At 31.8% G+C, this 24,130-nt stretch overlaps 1 protein-coding gene across 1 annotated transcript; it reads right to left on the reverse strand.

Annotated features, from left to right (window-relative positions):
* Positions 1-5,641: 5,641 nt before the first annotated feature.
* LOC129808324 (glucose dehydrogenase [FAD, quinone]-like) lies at positions 5,642-19,028 on the reverse strand. Its single transcript, XM_055858168.1, has 4 exons — positions 18,963-19,028; positions 18,284-18,438; positions 18,087-18,220; positions 5,642-7,535 (listed from the first exon to the last, which is right to left on the reverse strand). The coding sequence occupies exons 2-4, from the start codon at positions 18,435-18,437 to the stop codon at positions 5,955-5,957; spliced, it is 1,869 nt and encodes a 622-aa protein (XP_055714143.1). The 5' UTR covers position 18,438; positions 18,963-19,028; the 3' UTR covers positions 5,642-5,954.
* Positions 19,029-24,130: the final 5,102 nt, after the last annotated feature.

The following is a 24,130-nucleotide window of genomic DNA, read 5'->3' on the forward strand; positions in this document are numbered from 1 at the left end:
TTTTGGGAAGATATCAGTAGCATCTGTTTAATTTTTGTACAAAATTTAGGAAAGACGAAATATGAAATACGAAATGGTAAAATACGAAATGTACTAAAATACGAAGTTTCCGCAATACGAAATGTGCAATACTTTTTATCCGGATATGTAAAGTTTTAAATTTTAGAAACTTTTATTGATTTTCTTTTAGTTTTTTATTGACTAAATTATTATTCACTGATCACATTTAATTTTTCACTGATTCACTGATTAAATTTCACATTTTACTGATTAAAAAAAATGTACTGACCAAATTTGATTTTTTACCGGCCGAATTTGACTTTTCTCCGACCGAATTTGATTTTTACTGACCACATTTTTATTTCATACTGACCAAATTTTATTTATTACTGACCAAACTGAGGTGCCAGACTTTCCCCCAAAGAAAATGAAAAAAAAATTTATTCGGCTTAAAAAAACACATTTAAAATTGAAATTTTTCTTATTTGTATTTCCAAAGTTTACCCTAGTTCGAATTATTTTATAATGTGAATTACGACCAACGAGTTGATAATAAATATTAATAAAATAACAATTAACGTATATTAATATCTAAAATCAAAAGTCTCAAATCTAGGATTATGTAAATTTATCACACAGAGAAATATTTTTCATAAATATTTGTAAATTATCACTGATAGTGGAGGAATTTCCACTTACATCAAGAATTAGTAATCATTGCTAATTGCCAGATTAACTCAAAAATGCATTGCGAATCGCGAAACTCGAGAAATCAGAAAACCTTGTCAAGAAGAATGGGAATGAATTTCCCTTTGATTTTTTTTTGTATCCCGCCCTTCCCTAACCCCCCTTACCCAGGTCTTAGATCATGATACCTATTTTGACCAGTTCCCGATAATTACCCTTTGATTCACATTCGAAATAATCAAAATCGGTATTGAAGACAAGTGACAAAACAATCATAAAGTTCAATTTGAATTTTAAGCGTGAATCTGCCCCACTTTCCCCTAATCCTCTTCTCGTGCTGATGTTTCCTTCTTCTTCACGTACTTTTATGAGATTCTCTAAAATAAATCAGGGCATTTGTTACGAGCAAAATGGCATAAGTGGTTGGTTGATATGACGACGCCATTGATAAGATTTTATCAGGGTGTACTTCCTCGAAATTGTGCACATATTTGCGACGACAAAATTATCATGGGACACCCACCTGGGGACCAAAGTCTCTGGCGCCTTGGCTCTTCCATTATCGAAATTGATTTTATATGCCGTGCAAATAAATCACCGACTTTTATTAGGTTTTTCTCTTTCTCTCCCCTCTTATGGTGTCGGGGGTCGTTGGGAATTTTTAAATAAGACTCACACAATTATTGTCTCGCCCCCCCTGGTGTCTCCCATAATTTATTATTTGATCAATCCTCCACTTTTATTGCATACGAATAGGGCTTGATGAAATTCTTCTTTCTGCCAAAAATGAGATAACAATCAAGAGGGGACAGTTCTGGGGGAGTAAAAGCCCAAATTTATTGGCTGTTGATGATGCCCATAAAATTCCATTAATTCTACTTTAATTTCTCAACTTCCACTATAACCATAAAATATTTATAGTTTTGTTGCTCTGGACATGTAAGTGGTGAAAATTAAAGGGCGACTTTCTTGGAAAATTCTTTAGGGGAACAGGAAAATTGAATCAATTTTCTTCTCATTCAAATTATTCATCCAATTGAACATTTATTATTTAATAGAGCACCACAAAGGACAATAATATTGGGCTCTTGGAAAAACATAGAATGACAAATGGGGTAGTAGGGGAGGTATATTATAATTAGAATGAATTAAATTACAGGACAAGATATTAATTTTATGAAATTAGAACTACCAACCTCAAGTGGTGTGAAATCCATAATTAGTCTTTCGGTTTAGGCAAAATTATAATTTGCTGTCCTTCAGGTCTTACGATTAAACGAATTTGTTATGCCGAAAATAGACACAGGCTGATACTCGAGAATACTCAGCTCGAAAAATTTGGCGGTAATGGATCAGCCCAAAAACTATCATACACTGAGGATTTAGAGATTTTTTAAGGTCTTTTTACGTCTTTCTTCTACTATCGTTAATAAGATTTGGTCCAAATAGAGATAATTGAAGACGTTACATCACATTGAGGAAACAATTTCCTTTCTTAATAGTCAGTCAAAGTGGAAGTAACGAACGGAAAGATTTCAAAATACAAAATTAATTACCCAGCGAGCACCAAATGCTAAGCGTTTTCAAATCAGCTGAAAAAATAAATATTTTCAGCTGAGTTCTGCTAACCTTGTAGTGACACTAGCGATCGCAGCGGTAATTAGTCAAAGTTATACTTTTTCCCCAATCGAGTGAGAGACTTTAATGAATTTGGTTTTTGTCTTTGCTGAAGTTGCCGGGATTGAGTAGAAGCTAAATATAAACCCTTTCCATTAATACAATTTCATGATTCTTACAATAACCACATTTGATATTAAAAAATATAGCAAAAAAGTTAAAAATTCGAAAAATGAAAAAAGAATAATATTTATAATATATTTTGAAAAATATGTATTCTTCAACCTTTTCCGACCAATTCAATTTTTGTATTGTTTAATTTTATTTAAAAAAAATTAAATATTATGAATCCATTTACAAAATGTATATATATATATATATATATATAATACACCTAAATTAAAATTGCATTGCCAAGAATTCTTGTCCGCTTATTTCAGAAAATTAATAACCAAAGAAATTCTTGGGAATTTTCAAGATATTATAACATTTTATGTTTTCTAAAATCGTGAAATATATTGAAAAAGCTTCGGGAACTCATTTAAATATTAAAAAACTAAGAACATACGAAATTTAGAGCCTATATCATTTTCATTTAAGGGTACAGTCGACGCAAAATGATTTCTAACTAATTGGCATATTTTCCTGACTTTCTTTAAAGGTACCCTCGTTGCGGGTGACTTTGCACTCGGGGGGGGGGGGGGGGGGGGTGACTTTGCACTCTGTTGTTCGTGAGAGTTTGAACAATTCTAGCACTTATTGATAGTCTTCGCCGATCCGGTCTACCATGTCAAATTATATAGGGATATGTTATGTACCAAGTAAGGTACAATGATCCACAAAGGGATTCTTGTAGTTTCAGTAATAGTCAATGAAATCCTAGTATAGGTATTTTGTCAAAAAACGACTCTGCGAAAAAGTTATCTGAAGATGCAATTCCAAAATCGATTTCAGAGAAGTAAATTGCCCAAATCTATTCTAAATTTATCTGGCTAGAATAATTCACTTCGATTTTGTTCATTATTTTTAGTAAATTCCTTTTTTTCACTATAGTCTTCCTAAGAACGCATAATTTATATTATAAAATAGCATATAATGGACTTTCTTAAGCTTTATTATAGAAGTATTTGGCCAAAAATTATCCAATTTTTTTTATAACTTAAGATAAAATGACCGAGATCTACAAGATGGTGTGGTCGCCATCTTGATTTGACAATTCTGTCCGCCATTTTGAATAACTGTCAAAACAAAAAACTTATCCGATTGAGCTGAAGTTTTAGTATGTTCTGGATGATGTCAAGACCTTTTCATAAAATATATAAAATCCGACCTAGGTCAAGCGATTGTCTGGATACTGGGGCTCTAAGTTCAAAATTTTGACATTTTCATTAATACAGAACTAGGGAGAGCTTCTTTTATCGAAACCATCACAAAAAAGGCAGTATTATCGTTAGGCGATGCGATCTAAATAACAAACAAAAAGAAAAGTAATGTTTTTCTTTATAACAGCATATTATTTGAAGATCTGAAAAACTTTTGCAAAGATGAAAAAATAAAAAATAAGTAAATGCACTTTTCATTTATTTTTTTTTTAATTATGTAAGAGTAAATAAATATATAAAATAAAAGCCTCAACCATTTCTAATGGTTACTGAGGCATTTCGTTTAGGTTTTAAAATTCAGGATTAGAAAATAAAGATCGCCAAAATATGAATATTTCAAATTTTTAAACTCTGAGCCTTTGTATCAAGGTAAATACTTGACGTAGACCGGAACATAGATACGTTCTGAAAAGGTCTTGATATCAGCTACAACATACTAAAATTTCAACCCAATCGAACCAGTTTTAGACTTTGACAGTTATTCAAAATGGCGGACAGAAACGTCAAATGGCGACCATGTCATCTTGTAGATCTCGCGCATATTACCCTTAGATGTGAAGATCTTCATTGTCGCTTATTATCAGAAATTGTTGATTTTTCAGTATTTATTAAAAAGTGCAAAGTCACCCGCACCTTATTCCCAGTTCAAGCCTTTTTTCTTGATTTTTTTAAACATAGTAAAATTTTATAAAATTAATACTAGTGGCACAAAATCCATTCATTAATAACTGAATACAAATAATTTTAGTCAAAAACCCCCTCCCTTCACTTTAACTATCCACTTTTAGAGGGCAAAGTTGAAAAACAGCGAAAAAACGTGCAAAGTCACCCGCAGCGACGGTATTTAAAATCTCTCTTTTAAAAAATATTAACACGTGTCATTTTAATTTAAAAAATAAATAAATCATCAAATCAAGTTAAATATGTAGAAGAATCCAGTTTCGCGATCAATTACAATAGTTGTGATCGAATGCAAGCATGCTGGAATGGGCTGCTGGTTTAATTGTACGCATGATACCGTTGGCAAGACTTGTGGTACGAGTCGAAAACGAGTTGAAATGCACGTTGGCAATTAATCAAGATCAGTGGCAAAAAGACAGTCAGAGCCAGTGTGTCCCCATATCTCAGTTGGTAGAGCATTCGCCTAGACAGCGAAAAGACCCCAGTTCGATCCCGGGTGGAGACAGGATTTTTTCCAGTCTCTACTTGGGTTAAAATTGTGGTTGGGAATCACTTGTTCTGATTGTCGCTCTCTGTGCATAAACACAATTCTTGGGATTACGTACCAAGCGAACAGAATTCTGTTCAATCACTTGCAAGCATAATATATCGATGGCTTTTTCAGAAAAAATGCCAACATTTAATTGCAAAAATTGAGGAAAATATGCTATTTTCAAAAGAAAAAACATATTTATCATAAATAATGAATAATTTTATAACCCCCGACTGAATATTTCCTCAGAAAAAAATAATTTTTTTTTCTCAAGAAAATAATGACGCAATTCTCTAAAAAAGCAGAATTTTTGGTCGGGGGTATGTTTAATACTCCTATTTGACCATTATCTATAGGCAGCATACCGCAGCATAAATCCTATAACAATATAGGTAATAAAAATCGTGATTATAATATCTCCCAAGTTGATAAATAATTTCAGGGGAAATTCCAAGTTCATTTTGAGAGAAAAGGAAAAAAAATGAAAGAGAAAATCTGCTAAATGGTGTCAAGCGCCATCTACCGACAGTGTTTAGTTCTGCCATCATCCGCTGCGAGCGCTAAACAGTGCCATTTTCATGTATTTGCTTACCACTTTTTGTTCGAGAATTCCTACTGGAGACTTACGAAATGCTTGGTAAATCGTGCAATCCACTAAGAAGTTCGTAAAAGTTTGTATTTTTTTTCACAATGATTGTTCGTAACATTATAACTTGACGGAGTGAGATGAGAACGCCTTTTGTGAGTTTAACTTATCATTTTATATAAAATATTTATTTATTTTAAAATGGTGGGCCATTTTGACAATTTTTCACATTTATCGGTTTAAAAATGGTTATTCTGTTTACAAAGTATCGCAAAAAAAATCTCTTCAAACGTTTCAATTCTTTGCACCGGGTGGGATTCGGACACTTAAGTGTGTCAGACGAGCCAGAGAACTTAGAACGGAAAACCCGAACGCTCTTACTAATTGTAACAATGTACCTCCTTATCCTTTTATATAAAAATATTTAGTTAGATCATTTTACATAATTTTCTTATGGCCTCACATGGCCTTACAGTGAGACATAACCCCAATCTTCTTTAATGAAGTCAGCTCCCTTTTCTGCTACCATAATTGTAGGAGCATTAGTATTTCCTCCTGGAACTTTAGGCATTACACTAGCATCAATTACACGTAGCCCTGTGCATCCTTTAACCTTCAATCTGTGGTTTAAAACGGCGCCAGGATCGTAGTCAGGACCCATCTTAACCGTACCCACAGGATGAAAGACGGTTTTTACCGTGTAGCGGCAATAGCACTCCCAGTATTTGTCACTCTTGAATTCCAGTAAATCACATTCTGGAATTGGAAAACGAAGTAATTCAGCTTCGCGTGTTCTGTAGGTTTCAGTATTCAGGAATCTAAGGTATAGCCGAATGGCTTTAATATATGCCTCGATATCGGAATATTCTCCGAAAAAGTTAGCGAGGATACGTGGTTTCTCAGTTGGTTCTGCACTGCGTAGGAGGATTTCCCCTTCAGATTTTGGTGTTAAAAGTGAAGGGATGATTACAAGAATATTAGATTCTTGAACGATTTTACCGGCAAAATCGGTTAATGCATCACTATAACCGAGACCTTTGAAAGTTCCAACAATATCAGCCACTTGACCTTTTTGAAATGCTATGTGATAGTACTGGAAGTTAGGATATTTTGCAAGGGGATCGTGTACATTAATATAGCCCAATGTTTGTAGTGAACCAGTTGTGGCAAAAAATCCTGTATGAGTTGTCAAATATAAAAAGAATGCCTGTATAATGTCACTTGCTGAGACTGGGACAGCAGTTGATTTATCGAGCTGGATAAAAAATGGTACTATTGAATGATCTTGTAAATTTTTTCCCACTTGAAGATTTTTGATTACAGGAATTCCCATTTCTTGAAGGTGCGCCGACGGACCAATTCCGGACAGCATTAGAATTTGTGGGGAATTTATAGCACCAGCGCTAAGGATGACTTCCTTTTTTGCATAAGCCTTCAATTCTTGTTCTCCCCTGAGGTTCATCCTTACTCCAGAAACCTCTCCATCTTCATTGATCACGAGATCCAGAACATGAGCATGCTTGACAACATGTAGATTGGGACGATTCATAGCTGGAATCAAAAAGGCAGTAGCTGTACTTTCCCGAAGGCCACTGTTAAGTGTTCCTTGAGAATACGTGAATCCAATATGTTCCTTAGCATTGATATCCTGGACAAATTTAAAGCCCATTTCTTTCGCAGCTTGCACAATTACAGCATTAATAGGTTCGTCACTGTTGTAAAGTTCAACAGACATAGGTCCACTTGTAGAATGGTAGTACCCATCAAAAGCATTAGCAATTTCTGGATTTTTGTTATTTTCCGATTTTTTGAAATACTCCAAAACATCATTCCATCCCCAACCTGGATTTCCCAGTTTCTCCCAATTGTCGTAATCACCTTCGTTTCCTCTTACATAGAACATTCCATTGGTAGAGCTTGATCCTCCTAGCATTTTCCCCCTAGGCCAAAAGTCACCATTTGGCTGTAGCAAACTGAAATTATCTGATCGTTCAGCATAGTACTGCCAGTCGTAAGGTGGTACCGGAACTGCTAGGAAAAGCCTTGGAATCTGCAAAATAAAATGGACAATGAATAATAATTTCTATACTCTGAATTGACAGTAGGGAAACCTGAGGCAGAATATAGCAATTTGATGTTTTCAAAGTTTGATTTTATCTATCGATACTGAGGATTCAAATTCGTACTGCAGATAGCCTTAATGAATAACTTTAAATATTAAAAGTTTTAAGGGGTACTAATTTTTCTCAGTTAATTTTAAAGAACGTTATGTCCGAAAACTCACAGTGAACTTAGGGAACCTATACGATTTTCCATAAATCCCAGGGTACCCATAAATTATGTAGGCAACCGTTTGAGGATATGGGGAATCTGTAGATTTTTTTAAGAATCATAGGGAAACAGTACATTTTACAGGGAACCTATCAGGAACCCGACAAATCCACTAAGCATACGCGCAAGACAAACACTTTTTAAGGATTCTTACACTGACTGAGAGAAATCCGAAAAAGTTAAAATAACATTCCGGAAATGTTATTTTACCCTGCAGTATTGATCCGAAATCGGTGTAATTATTACCCTTCTTAGGTGTATTGGGGGTTAAAGTTACCCTTTTTCATGTTAATTTTACCCTTAAGAAGGTGTAAAATTAACATTAAAAAGTGTTGATATATTTTTACACCTAAAAAATGTTAAAGTTATAAGGAAAAAAAGTTAATTTCACCCTCTTTTTTTTCTCAGTGTAGGTACCAGTATATTTAACAAAGAACCCATTGAGAATACTAGAAACCAATGCATTTTTTAAAAAACACCGAAAAATCCATTCATTTTGTAGTCATGTCACTAGGAACCCTCGAATCCATATGTTTTTTTCAGGAATCCCGGGGAACCAGTACATATTGTATAGAACCTACTACACTGAGAGAAATCCGAAAAAGTTAAAATAACATTGCGCAAATGTTAATTTTACCCTGCAGTATTAATCCAAAATCGGTGTAAATATTACCCTTTTTAGGTGTATTGGGGGTTAAAGTTACCCTTTTTAATGTTAATTTTACCCTTAAAATGGTGTAAAATTAACATTAAAAAATGTTGATATGTTTTTACACCTAAAAAGTGTTAAAGTTATGAGGAAAAAAAATCAATTGCACTCTCTTTTTTTCAGTGTAGGAACCCGGGGAATTCATGCATTTTTAGGGTATCTGGAAACCAGTATATTCTGCAGAAAACCCACTAGGTATCCAGAGATGCCATACAATTTTTCAGGAATCGCGGGGAATAGGTACATTTTGCAGGGAACCTACTGAGAAGCCGCGAGGGAACCCATACATATTTTTATAATGCTGGAGAATCAAGTGGAGAACTAAAACATTTCGCAGATAACCTACCACGAACCATTATATTTTTTTTTAGGAAACTAAGGGAACCATTCAATTTAAAGTCAGCCCAGTTGTCCAACGCTAGTCGAAAAGCCCCAACAATCTACAAGGGAACCATTACATTTTGTAGGGAACCTATCTAGAACTTGGGGAATACATGCATTTTTCTTGAATCCCAGGAAATTCATACATTATTTAGGAAACTCGTGGAACCTGGGGATGTACACATTTTTTAGGAATCTTCGGAAAGCCATACATTAGTCAAGGAATTCGTTGAGGCTGAGAATCCACAGCCTGGGGAACCATTACATTTTGTAAGGGATCTATCAGGAATCCAGCAAACAGATAAATTTTTGCATGCTTACTGGGGAATCAATATCTTTTTCAAAAAACCCACCAGGGATTCTCTGGGTTCCCTGCGTTTTTTTTCAGGACTCCTTGAATAGCCATATGTTCTTTAGGGAACTTGTGTAACCTGGAACCTATACAATTTTTCAGGAATCCCGAGGAAAGCATGAATTGTATGAGGGAACCCGTGGAATATGGAAGTCTGAAATTCATACAGTTTTTAAGATACTCATGGGAAACCTAAGAAACCCTAATTTATTTCAAGGAATCCTGGGCAACCCATATAATTAATCGGGAACCGGGAACTCCAGCTATTCTGATTGATAATGAGTTATCGCTTGGGATAACCTTATAGTGTTTCCATATTATAACTTAAATCCGAAGAACACGAATTATTTGTCCGTTTCAGATTTATTTTTGGAAGTTTTTACCTTTAGAACTTATTTTATCGAAAATGACCGGTCGAGGTAAAAGCGCATTCGGCACCGGGTAAAGATTTGAACTGGGTAATAAGTGCTTTGTCCGTTTCAGCACTTAAATCAGCAGTATAATGAAGAAGAAAATACAAAGATTATTCGAGAATTGCTAATATATGTGACAACTTGTCTCCAGTTCGCCTTTTCTGGCTCTTTTAAATTAAAAGAAGTGACTTTTATCACCAAAAATGGCTTTAAGAAAATTATAGAAAAGCACATTTTTTCACTGAGGTAGAGAAAATGATCTGTAATAAAGTTGTAGGGAAAACAATTTCCTACAAAAACATATCAGCTAGATACTTCATTCTTTAACGAAAAAATGTAAAAATCAAGAGTAAAATGGCACAAATTACCCCATGTCCTACAAACTTAAAAAAAAGTTTCTAAAAGCATGTTCTTTTCCGAATGAGGAAAACGGTTTTCAACAAAGTTGTAGGGTGGTAAATTTCCTATAAGACTGGACTTAATTTTAAGCCTCTTATTCTTCTTACACAGAGAAAAATTTTGAGTTAGAAAAAATTAAGAAACGTGGTTTTGAATCAAGAGTACAAGAATTTCAAACTATTTTCCCCTATAATTGAGATATTTTGCGCTTGAATTTCTCTAAAAGAGTATGATAGTTTAAAAAATAGAACAAATTGTGCTTAATAATAGGAGAACAGTGGGTTTGATTTTAGAGAATCGTAGTTTTGAACACTGATAGAGCATACAGAAGTTTTAAAGTTAGAAGGTTATGGTTTTGATTTTAGAGTGTAGAGGTTTCGAGTTAAGACTATTTTGGTTTTGATCTTAGCGAAATCATCGTTTCGAAATAAGAGTATAGTGGTTTTGAATTCTATTATACTATTATGGTCTTGATTTTAGAGTATTGTGGTTTTGATTTTAGAAACTTATGGGTTTGATTTTAGAGTATCGTGGTTTTGATTTTAGAGTATCGTGGTTTCGATTTTAGAGCATTGTGGTTTTGATTTTAGAAACTTATGGGTTTGATTTTAGAAACTTTTGGTTTTGATTTTAGAGTATGATGGTTTTGATTTTAGAGTATCATGGTTTTGATTTTAGAGTATCAGGGTTTTGATTTTAGAGTATCAGGGTTTTGATTTTAGAGACTCATGGTTTTGATTTTAGAGTATCGTGGTCTTGTTTTTAGAAACTTATGGGTTTGATTTTAGAAACTTATGGGTTTGATTTTAGAAACTTATGGGTTTGATTTTAGAAACTTATGGTTTTGATTTTAGAAACTTATGGGTTTGATTTTAGAAACTTATGGGTTTGATTTTAGAAACTTATGGGTTTGATTTTAGAAACTTATGGTTTTGATTTTAGAAACTTATGGGTTTGATTTTAGAAACTTATGGGTTTGATTTTAGAGTATTATGGTTTTGATTTTAGAGTCTCATGGTCTTGATTTTAGAGTATCGTGGTTTTGATTTTAGAGCATTGTGGTTTTGATTTTAGAAACTTATTGTTTTGTTTTTAGAAACTTATGGGTTTAATTTTAGAAACTTATGGGTTTGATTTTAGAAACATGGGTTTGATTTTAGAGTATTATGGTTTTGATTTTAGAGTCTCATGGTCTTGATTTTAGAGTATCGTGGTTTTGATTTTAGAGCATTGTGGTTTTGATTTTAGAAACTTATTGTTTTGTTTTTAGAAACTTATGGGTTTAATTTTAGAAACTTATGGGTTTGATTTTAGAGAATCGTGGTTTTGATTTTAGAGCATTGTGGTTTTGATTCTAGAAACTTATGGTTTTGTTTTTAGAAACTTATGGGTTTGATTTTAGAAACATGGGTTTGATTTTAGAGTATTATGGTTTTGATTTTAGAGTCTCATGGTCTTGATTTTAGAGTATCGTGGTTTTGATTTTAGAGCATTGTGGTTTTGATTTTAGAAACTTATTGTTTTGTTTTTAGAAACTTATGGGTTTAATTTTAGAAACTTATGGGTTTGATTTTAGAGTATCGTGGTTTTGATTTTAGAGCATTGTGGTTTTGATTCTAGAAACTTATGGTTTTGTTTTTAGAAACTTATGGGTTTGATTTTAGAAACATGGGTTTGATTTTAGAGTATTACGGTTTTGATTTTAGAGTCTCATGGTCTTGATTTTAGAGTATCGTGGTTTTGATTTTAGAGCATTGTGGTTTTGATTTTAGAATCTTATTGTTTTGTTTTTAGAAACTTATGGGTTTGATTTTAGAAACTTATGGTTTTGATTTTAGAGTATGATGGTTTTGATTTTAGAGTATCATGGTTTTGATTTTAGAAACTTATGGTTTTGTTTTTAGAAACTTATGGGTTTGATTTTAGAAACTTATGGTTTTGATTTTAGAGTATCATGGTTTTGATTTTAGAAACCTATGGTTTTGATTTTAGAAACTTATGGGTTTGATTTTAGAAACTTATGGGTTTGATTTTAGAAACTTATGGGTTTGATTTTAGAGTCTCATGGTTTTGATTTTAGAAAATCAGGGTTTTGATTTTAGAGTATCGTGGTTTTGATTTTAGAGTATCATGGTTTTGATTTTAGAAACTTATGGTTTTGTTTTTAGAAACTCATGGGTTTGATTTTAGAAACTTATGGTTTTGATTTTAGAAACTTATGGTTTTGTTTTTAGAAACTCATGGGTTTGATTTTAGAAACTTATGGTCTTGATTTTAGAAACTTATGGGTTTGATTTTAGAAACTTATGGGTTTGATTTTAGAGTCTCATGGTTTTGATTTTAGAGTATCAGGGTTTTGATTTTAGAGTATCGTGGTTTTGATTTTAGAGTATCATGGTTTTGATTTTAGAGTCTCATGGTTTTGATTTTAGAGTATCGTGGTTTTGATTTTAGAGTATCAGGGTTTTGATTTTAGAGTATCGTGGTTTTGATTTTAGAGTATCATGGTTTTGATTTTAGAGTATCGTGGTTTTGATTTTAGAGCATTGTGGTTTTGATTTTAGAAACTTATGGTTTTGTTTTTAGAAACTTATGGGTTTGATTTTAGAGTATTATGGTTTTGATTTTAGAGTATCGTGGTTTTGATTTTAGAGTATCAGGGTTTTGATTTTAGAGTCTCATGGTTTTGATTTTAGAGTATCGTGGTTTTGATTTTAGAAACTTGTGGGTTTGATTTTAGAAACTTATGGTTTTGATTTTAGAGTATCATGGTTTTGATTTTAGAAACTTATGGTTTTGATTTTAGAAACTTATGGTTTTGATTTTAGAAACTTATGGGTTTGATTTTAGAAACTTATGGGTTTGATTTTAGAAACTTATGGGTTTAATTCTAGAAACTTATGGTTTTGATTTTAGGGTATCATGGTTTTGATTTTAGAAACTTATGGTTTTGATTTTAGAAACTTATGGGTTTGATTTTAGAGCATTGTGGTTTTGATTTTAGAGTATCGTGGTTTTGATTTTAGAGCATTGTGGTTTTGATTTTAGGGTATCATGGTTTTGATTTTAGAGTATCGTGGTTTTGATTTTAGAGTACCATGGTTCTGATTTTAGAAACTTATGGTTATGATTTTAGAAACTCATGGGTTTGATTTTAGAGTATTATGGTTTTGATTTTAGAGTATCGTGGTTTTGATTTTAGAGCATTGTGGTTTTGATTTTAGAAACTTGTGGTTTTGATTTTAGAAACTTATGGGTTTGATTTTAGAAACTTATGGGTTTAATTCTAGAAACTTATGGTTTTGATTTTAGGGTATCATGGTTTTGATTTTAGAAACTTATGGTTTTGATTTTAGAAACTTATGGGTTTGATTTTAGAGCATTGTGGTTTTGATTTTAGAGTATCGTGGTTTTGATTTTAGAGCATTGTGGTTTTGATTTTAGGGTATCATGGTTTTGATTTTAGAGTATCGTGGTTTTGATTTTAGAGTACCATGCTTCTGATTTTAGAAACTTATGGTTATGATTTTAGAAACTCATGGGTTTGATTTTAGAGTATTATGGTTTTGATTTTAGAGTATTATGGTTTTGATTTTAGAGCATTGTGGTTTTGATTTTAGAGTATCAGTGTCAAAAAATCAAAACCATAATACTCTAAAATCAAAACCATAATACTCTAAAATCAAACCCATAAGTTTCTAAAATCAAAACCATTAGTTTCTAAAATCAAAACCATAAGTTTCTAAAATCAAAACCATGATACTCTAAAATCAAAACCATAAGTTTCTAAAATCAAAACCACAATGCTCTAAAATCAAAACCATAATACTCTAAAATCAAAACCATGATACTCTAAAATCAAACCCATAAGTTTCTAAAATCAAACCCATAAGTTTCTAAAAACATAACCATAAGTTTCTAAAATCAAAACCACAATGCTCTAAAATCAAAACCACGATACTCTAAAATCAAACCCATGAGTTTTTAAAATCAAAACCACGATAATCTAAAATCAAACCCATGAGTTTCTAAAATCAAAACCACGATACTCTAAAATCAAAACCATAATACTCTAAAATCAAAACCATGATACTCTAAAATCAAACCCATAAGTTTCTAAAATCAAACCCATAAGTTTCTAAAAACATTACCATAAGTTTCTAAAATCATAAGTTTCTAAAATCAAAACCACAATGCTCTAAAATCAAAACCACGATACTCTAAAATCAAACCCATGAGTTTTTAAAATCAAAACCACGATACTCTAAAATCAAAACCATAATACTCTAAAATCAAAACCATAATACTCTAAAATCAAACCATGATACTCTATAAGTTTCTAAAATCAAACCCATAAGTTTCATAAGTTTCTAAAAAAATCCCATCAAAACCATAAGTTTCTAGTTTCTAAAAACAAAACCATAAGTTTCTAAAATCAAAACCACGATACTCTAAAATCAAAACCATGAGACTCTAAAATCAAAACCCTGATACTCTAAAATCAAAACCACGATACTCTAAAATCAAAACCATAATACTCTAAAATCAAACCCATAAGTTTCTAAAAACAAAACCATAAGTTTCTAAAATCAAAACCACAATGCTCTAAAATCAAAACCACGATACTCTAAAATCAAACCCATGAGTTTTTAAAATCAAAACCACGATACTCTAAAATCAAAACCATAATACTCTAAAATCAAAACCATAATACTCTAAAATCAAACCCATAAGTTTCTAAAATCAAAACCATAAGTTTCTACAATCAAACCCATAAGTTTCTAAAAACAAAACCATAAGTTTCTAAAATCAAAACCACGATACTCTAAAATCAAAACCATGAGACTCTAAAATCAAAACCCTGATACTCTAAAATCAAAACCACGATACTCTAAAATCAAAACCATAATACTCTAAAATCAAACCCATGAGTTTCTAAAATCATAACCATAAGTTTCTAAAATCAAAAGCACAATACTCTAAAATCAAAACCCATAAGTTTCTAAAATCAAAACTACGATACTCTTAAATCAAAACCATGATACTCTAAAATCAAAACCATGATACTCTAAAATCAAAACCACAATACTCTAAAATCAAAACCATGATACTCTAAAATCAAAACCACGATACTCTAAAATCAAAACCACAATACTCTAAAATCAAAACCACAATACTCTAAAATCAAAACCACAATACTCTAAAATCAAAACCACAATACTCTAAAATCAAAACCATGATACTCTAAAATCAAAACCACGATACTCTAAAATCAAAACCATGATACTCTAAAATCAAAACCATAATACTCTAAAATCAAAACCATGATACTCTAAAATCAAAACCATGATACTCTAAAATCAAAACCACAATACTCTAAAATCAAAACCATGATACTCTAAAATCAAAACCATAAGTTTCTAAAATCAAAACCGCAATACACTAAAATCAAAACCACAATACTCTAAAATCAAAACCACAATACTCTAAAATCAAAACCATGATACTCTAAAATCAAAACCACGATACTCTAAAATCAAACCCATGATACTCTAAAATCAAAACCACTATACTCTAAAATCAAAACCACAATACTCTAAAATCAAAACCATGATACTCTAAAATCAAAACCACGATACTCTAAAATCAAAACCATGATACTCTAAAATCAAAACCATAATACTCTAAAATCAAAACCATGAGTTTCTAAAATCAAAACCATGATACTCTAAAATCAAAACAATGATACTCTAAAATCAAAACCACAATACTCTAAAATCAAAACCATAAGTTTCTAAAATCAAAACCGCAATACACTAAAATCAAAACCGTGATACTCTAAAATCAAAACCACAATACTCTAAAATCAAAACCATAATACTCTAAAATCAAAACCATGAGTTTCTAAAATCAAAACCATGATACTCTAAAATCAAAACCATAAGTTTCTAAAATCAAAACCATAAGTTTCTAAAATCCAAACCATAATACTCTAAAATCAAAACCACAATACTCTAAAATCAAAACCACAATACTCTAAAATCAAAACCATAATACTCTAAAATCAAAACCACAATACTCTAAAATCAAAACCACAATACTCTAAAATCAAAACCATAATACTCTAAAATCAAAACCATAAGTTTCTAAAATCAAAACCACAATACTCTAAAATCAAAACCACAATGCTCTAAAATCAAAACTATAATACTCTAAAATCAAAACCACAATGCTGTAGAATCATCACCACAATAGTCTAAAATCAAAACCACAATACTCTAAAAGAATTCAAAACCACAATAGACCAACATCAAAACCAAAGTACTCTAAAAGCAAGACAATAATATTCTAAAATCAAAACCATATTAGTCTTAAATATTTCAGATTAAGCAACATACTTCAGTGGAGATGAATTCCGATTGGAAAAGTTTATATAAAAATATCGAAATAAGACACATTATGAGAGGTTCTAAGCCTTGATACTCTAAAATCAAAACCATTATACTCTTAAATATTTCAGATTAAGCAACATACTTCAGTGGAGGTAAATTCCGATTGGCAAAGTTCATATAGAAAATTGAAATGAAAGATGCATATGAGAGTTTCATGGAAGTGAATAAGCGAGCATCATATGCATCACGTGGAAAAAGGTAAAGAATGAAATATATAACATTCACAAAAAAAACCCTCAAATTGCCTTGATTCAAAACCTCAGAATACTCTACTTTCAGAACCAGCAATACTCGACAATCAACACAGCAAACACTCCAAAATCAAAACCATGGTACTCTAAAATCAAAACCATGGTACTCTAAAATCAAAACCATGGTACTCTAAAATCAAAACCATGGTACCCTAAAATCAAAACCATGGTACTCTAAAATCAAAACCATGGTACTCTAAAATCAAAACCATGGTACTCTAAAATCAAAACCATGGTACTCTAAAATCAAAACCATGATACTCTAAAATCAAAACTACAATACTCTAAAATCAAAACCATGGTACTCTAAAATCAAAACCACGATACTCTAAAATCAAAACCATAAGTTTCTAAAATCAAAACCACAATACTCTAAAATCAAAACCATAAGTTTCTAAAATCAAAACCACAATACTCTAAAATCAAAACCATAAGTTTCTAAAATCAAAACCATAAGTTTCTAAAATCAAAACCATAAGTTTCTAAAATCAAAACCACAATTCTCTAAAATCAAAACCATGATACTCTAAAATCAAAACCACAATACTCTAAAATCAAAACCATGATACTCTAAAATCAAAACCATGGTACTCTAAAATCAAAACCATAAGTTTCTAAAATCAAAACCACAATACTCTAAAATCAAAACCATAAGTTTCTAAAATCAAACCCATAAGTTTCTAAAATCAAACCCATAAGTTTCTAAAATCAAAACCATAAGTTTCTAAAATCAAAACCATAAGTTTCTAAAATCAAAACCACAATACTCTAAAATCAAAACCATGATACTCTAAAATCAAACCCATAAGTTTCTAAAATCAAAACCACAATACTCTAAAATCAAAACCATGATACTCTAAAATCAAAACCATAAGTTTCTAAAATCAAAACCATAAGTTTCTAAAATCAAAACCACAATTCTCTAAAATCAAAACCATGATACTCTAAAATCAAAACCACAATACTCTAAAATCAAAACCATGATACTCTAAAATCAAAACCATTTTTGCTACAAATTCAAAACTATTTTTCTCTAAATTTAAGAGTAAAAAAGTCTAAATTCAAAGCTACTGAATTTCAAAACCATCGTACTCTAAAATTTAAGAAAATGCTCTTATAGAAATTTTTTCTTAATTTAAGCGAAATTTAAGAAAAAAATTGCTTGGAGCAAAATCGAACCCTTAGTTAGAGTATTTTTTTCTTGAATTTAGAGGGTAATTTTTCTCTGTGTAGGATATCATGATCGTAAACTAATAAAATATCTGTTTTGCCATATTTTGCCCGATGTTTTTCCTTGTATTTGGTAAACTTACTGCTGATTCAATCGGAGGATCGCCTCCTGCCTCTAGAAGCAAAATGTTCCAATTCGGATTTTCACTAAGTCGATTAGCAAGAACACAACCAGCAGAACCGGCCCCAACAATGATGAAATCATACTCCTCGAATCCTGAAAATTAAGTAAAAATGTTTCAAAGTATTTTATTTAATATTATTTTGTATTTATTTAAACCTTTTCTGATGGCTATATCTCCATAATCTGCTGGCCATTTTTCCGGAGGTGACAGTGAACATTGCGAAATCGTCGCAAAATTGATAAGCGCTGAAAGGTATAGGTTTGCAGGTCCCGTACTTAAATTCGCACACGGTGAAGTGAAACAATCCATTCTAAAACCAAATTAAATCTAGATTTTATTTGCAAAGCCTATAAATTTAAATAAAAAAGTTGAAATATTAACAAGTTTTTTGAAATGTTCTTTCCTGCTTTTTAAAAATCAGTTCCATCTGTTGAATAAATTTATTTCAATATTTATTCATGAATTATTTATTAATTCAGGTTGATGAACTTTATTCTGTGGGAAAGTGGCGTAACTAGTTTATAATTTTCTTCAAGATCTAAGATGATTTTTTGTGTTCTTTTTTCAAAATAAAAAAAATTCACAAATAAAATTTATCTTTATTTTGCAAACTTCAAAATTTCTGTCAATTATATATTTTAAATTAGATTATTTTAATTAAATTGTAAACATTTTTGTCTTCCATTTTTTTTTTAAATATCACTCTACTTCACTTTCACAAGTAAAGGCTGTTTTAATTAAAGATAAATATTATAAATTCAATAATGTTTCCTTAGCTTTACTTTCATCAATTAGAGAAAATCATACTAAGTAATATCGAACTAAAATAATTACCTTTCAAATTTTCAACACAAAAACTTCCAAATTTAAGAGTTCACCTAAAAGATGTGTTGAGTCTTCTGAAACTCAACTTCGACTGAGACCTTAGGCACATTTTTAATGTTGACAAATAATCTTTCTTTTGAGAACTTGTATAAAATCTTATGTGTTGGTTTTGTATCATTCATTCTTATTCGAAACAAAACTTCGGCGCACAGCGTGAGAAAATGAGAAAAATAAGAATAAAAAAAAGAAGAAACATTTGATGTTATGTTGCTTATCAAAACTTTAAGAAATTATACAGATTTGGAATTTTTTCAAAAACAGCGTCTCAGCTTTGCGGGATGCTCGAAAACGTGCCTTTACTGGAAAACTCCAAACGAGTTTCACAGTTTATCTAGATTATGAATATTGTGTACACTCCCGAGGAAAGCCATGTGCTTATAAATTCGAGTTTTTCACCAGGTAACACGACCACAGTAAAAGGTCAAATTTGGTCAGTAATTTAGATAAATCGTAAACTGAATCAGTGAAACCTAATTTAATTTGCAAAAAAATAATTTGGTCAAAATAAACATATAATTTGGTTACCAGTAAATTTGATCATTAACCCATTCAGTCAATGTACCAGAAATACTTAAGATAGAATGTTCATATTTTGGGATTAGTTTCCTACAAATTAGTAGATGAATTTTTTGAAAAGAAAAAATTTTTATCTATTATGGGGGCGCGGGGATTCGCCCTCAAACACACGTCTTAACGGACATTGAATTTAAATTCTGTGCATTAATTCATTACAAACTCTATTGCTTTAGATAGAGTAACTATCCAAGAAAGCAAATTGGCAACCAGAATTCAAATCAGGAAAGAGGAAAGATGCCAATTTTAATAAATTCGACGGGATGTAGAATTTTCCGTCCGCCATTTTGAGCAAAAATTTTGCATGGCCTTCCGCGAAGCAAGAAAACAGTAACAAAATGTATTTTCATCTCTGTAGGACTATTTTTCCCAAGTAATTAAAGAACTAAAGTTACTTATAATCTATTTCCGACAGCAATTGGATTATCAATTGCCCAGAAATAAATCATCAAAAATCACTCAATTTGCGTATGATGTATAATACCATGGTAAGCAATGGGTTAAAGAAATCAATTTTCTTTACTAGCATCTGGCACGCCTTATAGATAGGTAAAATTTCATCAAATTAAAATTCACGTCCCTTTCTTTCCCAAAAGATCTTGATAAGTCTATCCTACTCTTTTGACTCCAAATTGAACTGAACTAAATTTAATGTGGTGTGATCTTCAAAAGAAAAAGAAGAAGAGTAGATTCTTTCTTTTTGAAAAACTCGCATAAGAGTATCCCATTTAATTCAATTACAAAATTAGATTGGACTAAATCGAATTTGGTGTGCTGTTCAAGGAAGAAGGAGAGTGCAAAAGAGTAGGATAGATCTATGCAGAACTTTTGTGATAGAAATGGATGTGAATTTTTACTTTATGAAATTTTCCAGATCTAAAACGTGTTCCGGAGCCATTATTACTAAAAAAATCAAACGATTAGTCTAAAATAAAGTTTAACGGATAAAAACTTAAATTCATCTAATAAAATATCTTTAAATTCGCCAAATAAAAATTTAAATTTGGTTTCGATAAAGAAAATTACAAAAAAATTCAATTCAATCAAAATTCACGTCCCATTCTTGTGCAAATGTTTTGCATCCACCTATCTTATTCTTTATCCATAAAAATTGGATTGAGTTAAATTTAATTTATTTTGAGGTTTCAGAAAAAAGAGTATGAAAGTGTGAAATAGAAATATGCAAAACATTTGAAACGGAAATATTAAATTTTGGTGAGTAAGAAAAAACACAAATCTTTGCAATAAAATATGACAAATTTATAGAATTTGCATAAAAGATGGTTAAAAGTGAAGTGGAAAATTCTTTTATTTATCATTTACCAAAACTTGTATAATATATCAATTGCTTTTCAAGTTCATAATCGAGTACTGACCAAATCTAATTTTTACTGACCAAATAAAATTTTTCACTGCCCATTTTTTATAAAACAATTTTTTTAATCGTTTTACTGCACATATGTATTTATTCCTGGAGGTAGCCAAAATACCGAAAGCAAAATCTCGAAAGCCAAAATACCGAGAGCCAAAATCCCGAATGTTCAAAATCCTGAAAGGGATGAAAAAATATGGAGGATAATGTCTAGAATAATTTCCCAAGACACAGAGACTTTTCCTTTTGCTTCCAGCAAGCGAATGTGCAATCGCGGGAGTAGCTATGACACTTAAAAAATCGGGATTTTGGCTTTCGGGAACATGGATTTTGGCGTTAAGGATTTTGGATTTCGGGATTTTAACCGGGATCCATTTACTCCATGTTCGCATATTTTTTTTCAACGGCTTTTACACAAAATCTAATGAAAAACACGTTCTATAGAATAATTTGCTAGATGACCTTGAAAAATCGCTTTTTGAAATTACTCAATGTCATTCTAAATCATCTTCCAAATTGCAATAATGAACCAAGCTGAGACCGAGTCTCGGAGGAAGGGATTTATTGGAAGACTCCAAATCACTACACTGACTGAGAAAAAAAGAGGGTGCGATTAACTTTTTTTCCTCATAACTTTAACACTTTTTATGTGTAAAAATATGTCAACATTTTTTTAGTGTTAATTTTACACCTTTTTAAGGGTAAAATTAACATGAAAAGGGTAACTTTAACCCCCAATACACATAAAAATGCTAATATTTACACAGATTTTGGATCAATAATGCAGAGTAAAATTAACATTTCCGGAATGTTATTTTAACTTTTTCGGATTTCTCTGAGTATATCTATTTTTTTGCCTCTAGTTCTGGCAACAAACTCAGAGACTTACTAACTTAATTCTCAATACTATAAGCTTCATTTTTAAATTTAACCAAAATCATCAACTTTATTATTTATTTCAAGAAAAAGTTAATAGATTATTGTTATCTTTTGGAGTTCGAACAACATCATTTAGGAAAAATTACGGAAATTGAAAATCTCCTTGTAATATTGCCCCATTCTCTCCTATACCTTCACCAAGAACACAAGGTAAGAACATTGAGGCAAAAGGTGCGCACGAATAATCACGTTTATGACACCTTAAACCCCGCCACATTTCTACAACTAATTTATCTTAACGATATCACCTGATTAATGGATATTTTAGCAAAAGAATCTCAATGTTTCTCTCAACAATAAATAAAATGCTGAATTGCCAGTAAAAGTCCTTCCTTGTGAGAACTGAAGAGTGAAAATGTGAAAAATATTTGCTTTAAATGCCTCTGCGACATTACTAACATGTTTTTCCAGCCAAAAGAAATGGCTGGCATGGTGGAAGAACAATTTTTTAATGTTACATCCCAGTCTCACTTCAAGTGAAGATTTAAGAAATGGAGTTTATGATGCGGCTTTTACATAATTCCCAAATAAATTTCGTGCAGATATTGGCACCAAAATGGATACCAGAGCTATTTGGCAGAGTCTGATTCATTTTATTATGTCCGCAACAATATTTTTATCTTCCTTCGTTGCATGCACTCGTCCAAATTAGGACAATAAGGTTTCATATGTCATGATGGAGACACTTTTCCTATCTAGGACGCTTGCTACAGCCAAAGTATTGCTTCACAGGAAAAATTACCCTCATTTTGGGAAATAAAAGAGCTGACAAATACACATGAAAATATAAGAAATTATCCTTTTTTTCATTAAGTTATTAGGGGAAGGCTTTTAAGCTTGACACACACTCTGGCTTTGAACATTTCATATTTTTCCCATATTCCTTTAATGAATCTGAATTATTTTTTACAGGAAATGTGTGACTTAAGACTGGATATTAAAATATATTGCTATTAAGCCAGATGTGAAGTGTTTGTATTTGTATCTAGTGCGAAGCCTAAAACCCTTCCTCTAGTATGACTTATTACATTTTTCCTTAGTCTCCAAATAGAAACAATCGTAAGTAACAATCTTCAATTAAATTTCGAAATTTTTATCTGTGATACTTTCATGAACAAAGCTGTTTTTTAGTTTTCATTGAGTATTCTAAAAGCCTTGGATTGGTCCTCAATATTGAAATCGTGGGGGGGGTACTAAAGTGTTAAGGCAAGTGTCAACATCGGATTTTTGGCGGTGGTACTTATTTTGACTAAATTTTTGTATTTCTCTGGACCGAGACCCATTTTCAGTGATCCAAGAGACAAACAGAGACCACGGGCATCTCAACCTAGTGTTGGTTTCTATTTCCGTGGTACCTGGAGGTCTTAAAAGCAGGAAAAATCTGGCAGCCCATCTAATATTGAGCTACGTGGCATTGGAATTTTTCAACCAGTGACTTTCGTGTAAAAAAAAAGGTACATTGCTGATAAGTCGCTTAGGGCTTGTTGACGAGTGGACCAGGAGAATCAAGAGGACATCATTGGAGGTTCAAGATATGTGAGTGATCGACTTTGGGGCGCTGTATTTTGGAGGAGACTCGGCCTTTGACATTAGATCATCACGGAAACTCTTAGTTTGCATCTAGAGCCATCTTGGAGTGAATCTTTGAGTGAACATCTTTAAGAGGCTACATAAGAGGTTGGGGCCTGAGACAAGTAAACCTCTTAAGTTAAGAGTACTAATTAAGAAGTTCAATTTTTCGAAAGGGGTTAATATATATGCCGATGAGGAAAGTAGCGAGTCTAGAAGAACTCAGAGAAAATTCGGTAAAGAGAGTTGTAGAAAAAAGGGAAGCGAGGGATTCTATAAGAGGGGGGATTACGCCGACTGAGTACAAACTAAACGAAACAGAAGAGAGTTCAAAGATGCCTAAGAAAGCTTCCTCGCCTGGTAAATCAAAGGAGTTCCCTATGGATACGGTACTAGAGGCTTTAGAAAAACTTACAAATGAACTGAAACAAATTAGAATGGATTACTTATCAATGATAGAAGAATTTAAAGATGTGAAAGAAGAAATTAAAAAGGCTCACGACGAGAGGGAAAGGGATGTAAATTGGTGGAAAGAAGAATCAAGGTTATTAAAAGCTAGAGTGGAAGAACTTGAAAGACGCGAAAGAAAGAAAAATTTCATATTGACTAACGTAAAATTGGTAGGTGATGGGTCAGTAAGGGTGAAGATTAGAAAATTTCTGGA

Source organism: Phlebotomus papatasi, chromosome 3 (genome assembly GCF_024763615.1).
Source record: "Phlebotomus papatasi isolate M1 chromosome 3, Ppap_2.1, whole genome shotgun sequence".
Lineage (NCBI taxonomy): Eukaryota > Metazoa > Arthropoda > Insecta > Diptera > Psychodidae > Phlebotomus > Phlebotomus papatasi.

Excerpts from the sequence above, each read along its gene's own strand:
- LOC129808324 (XM_055858168.1), bottom strand. The coding sequence starts at position 18,437 with ATGGATTGTTTCACTTCACCGTGTGCGAATTTAAGTACGGGACCTGCA. Across the intron at positions 18,221-18,283 it reads AGATATAGCCATCAGAAAAG|GATTCGAGGAGTATGATTTC; the intron begins GTTTAAATAAAT and ends CTTAATTTTCAG. Across the intron at positions 7,536-18,086 it reads ATCCTCCGATTGAATCAGCA|ATTCCAAGGCTTTTCCTAGC; the intron begins GTAAGTTTACCA and ends TTTATTTTGCAG.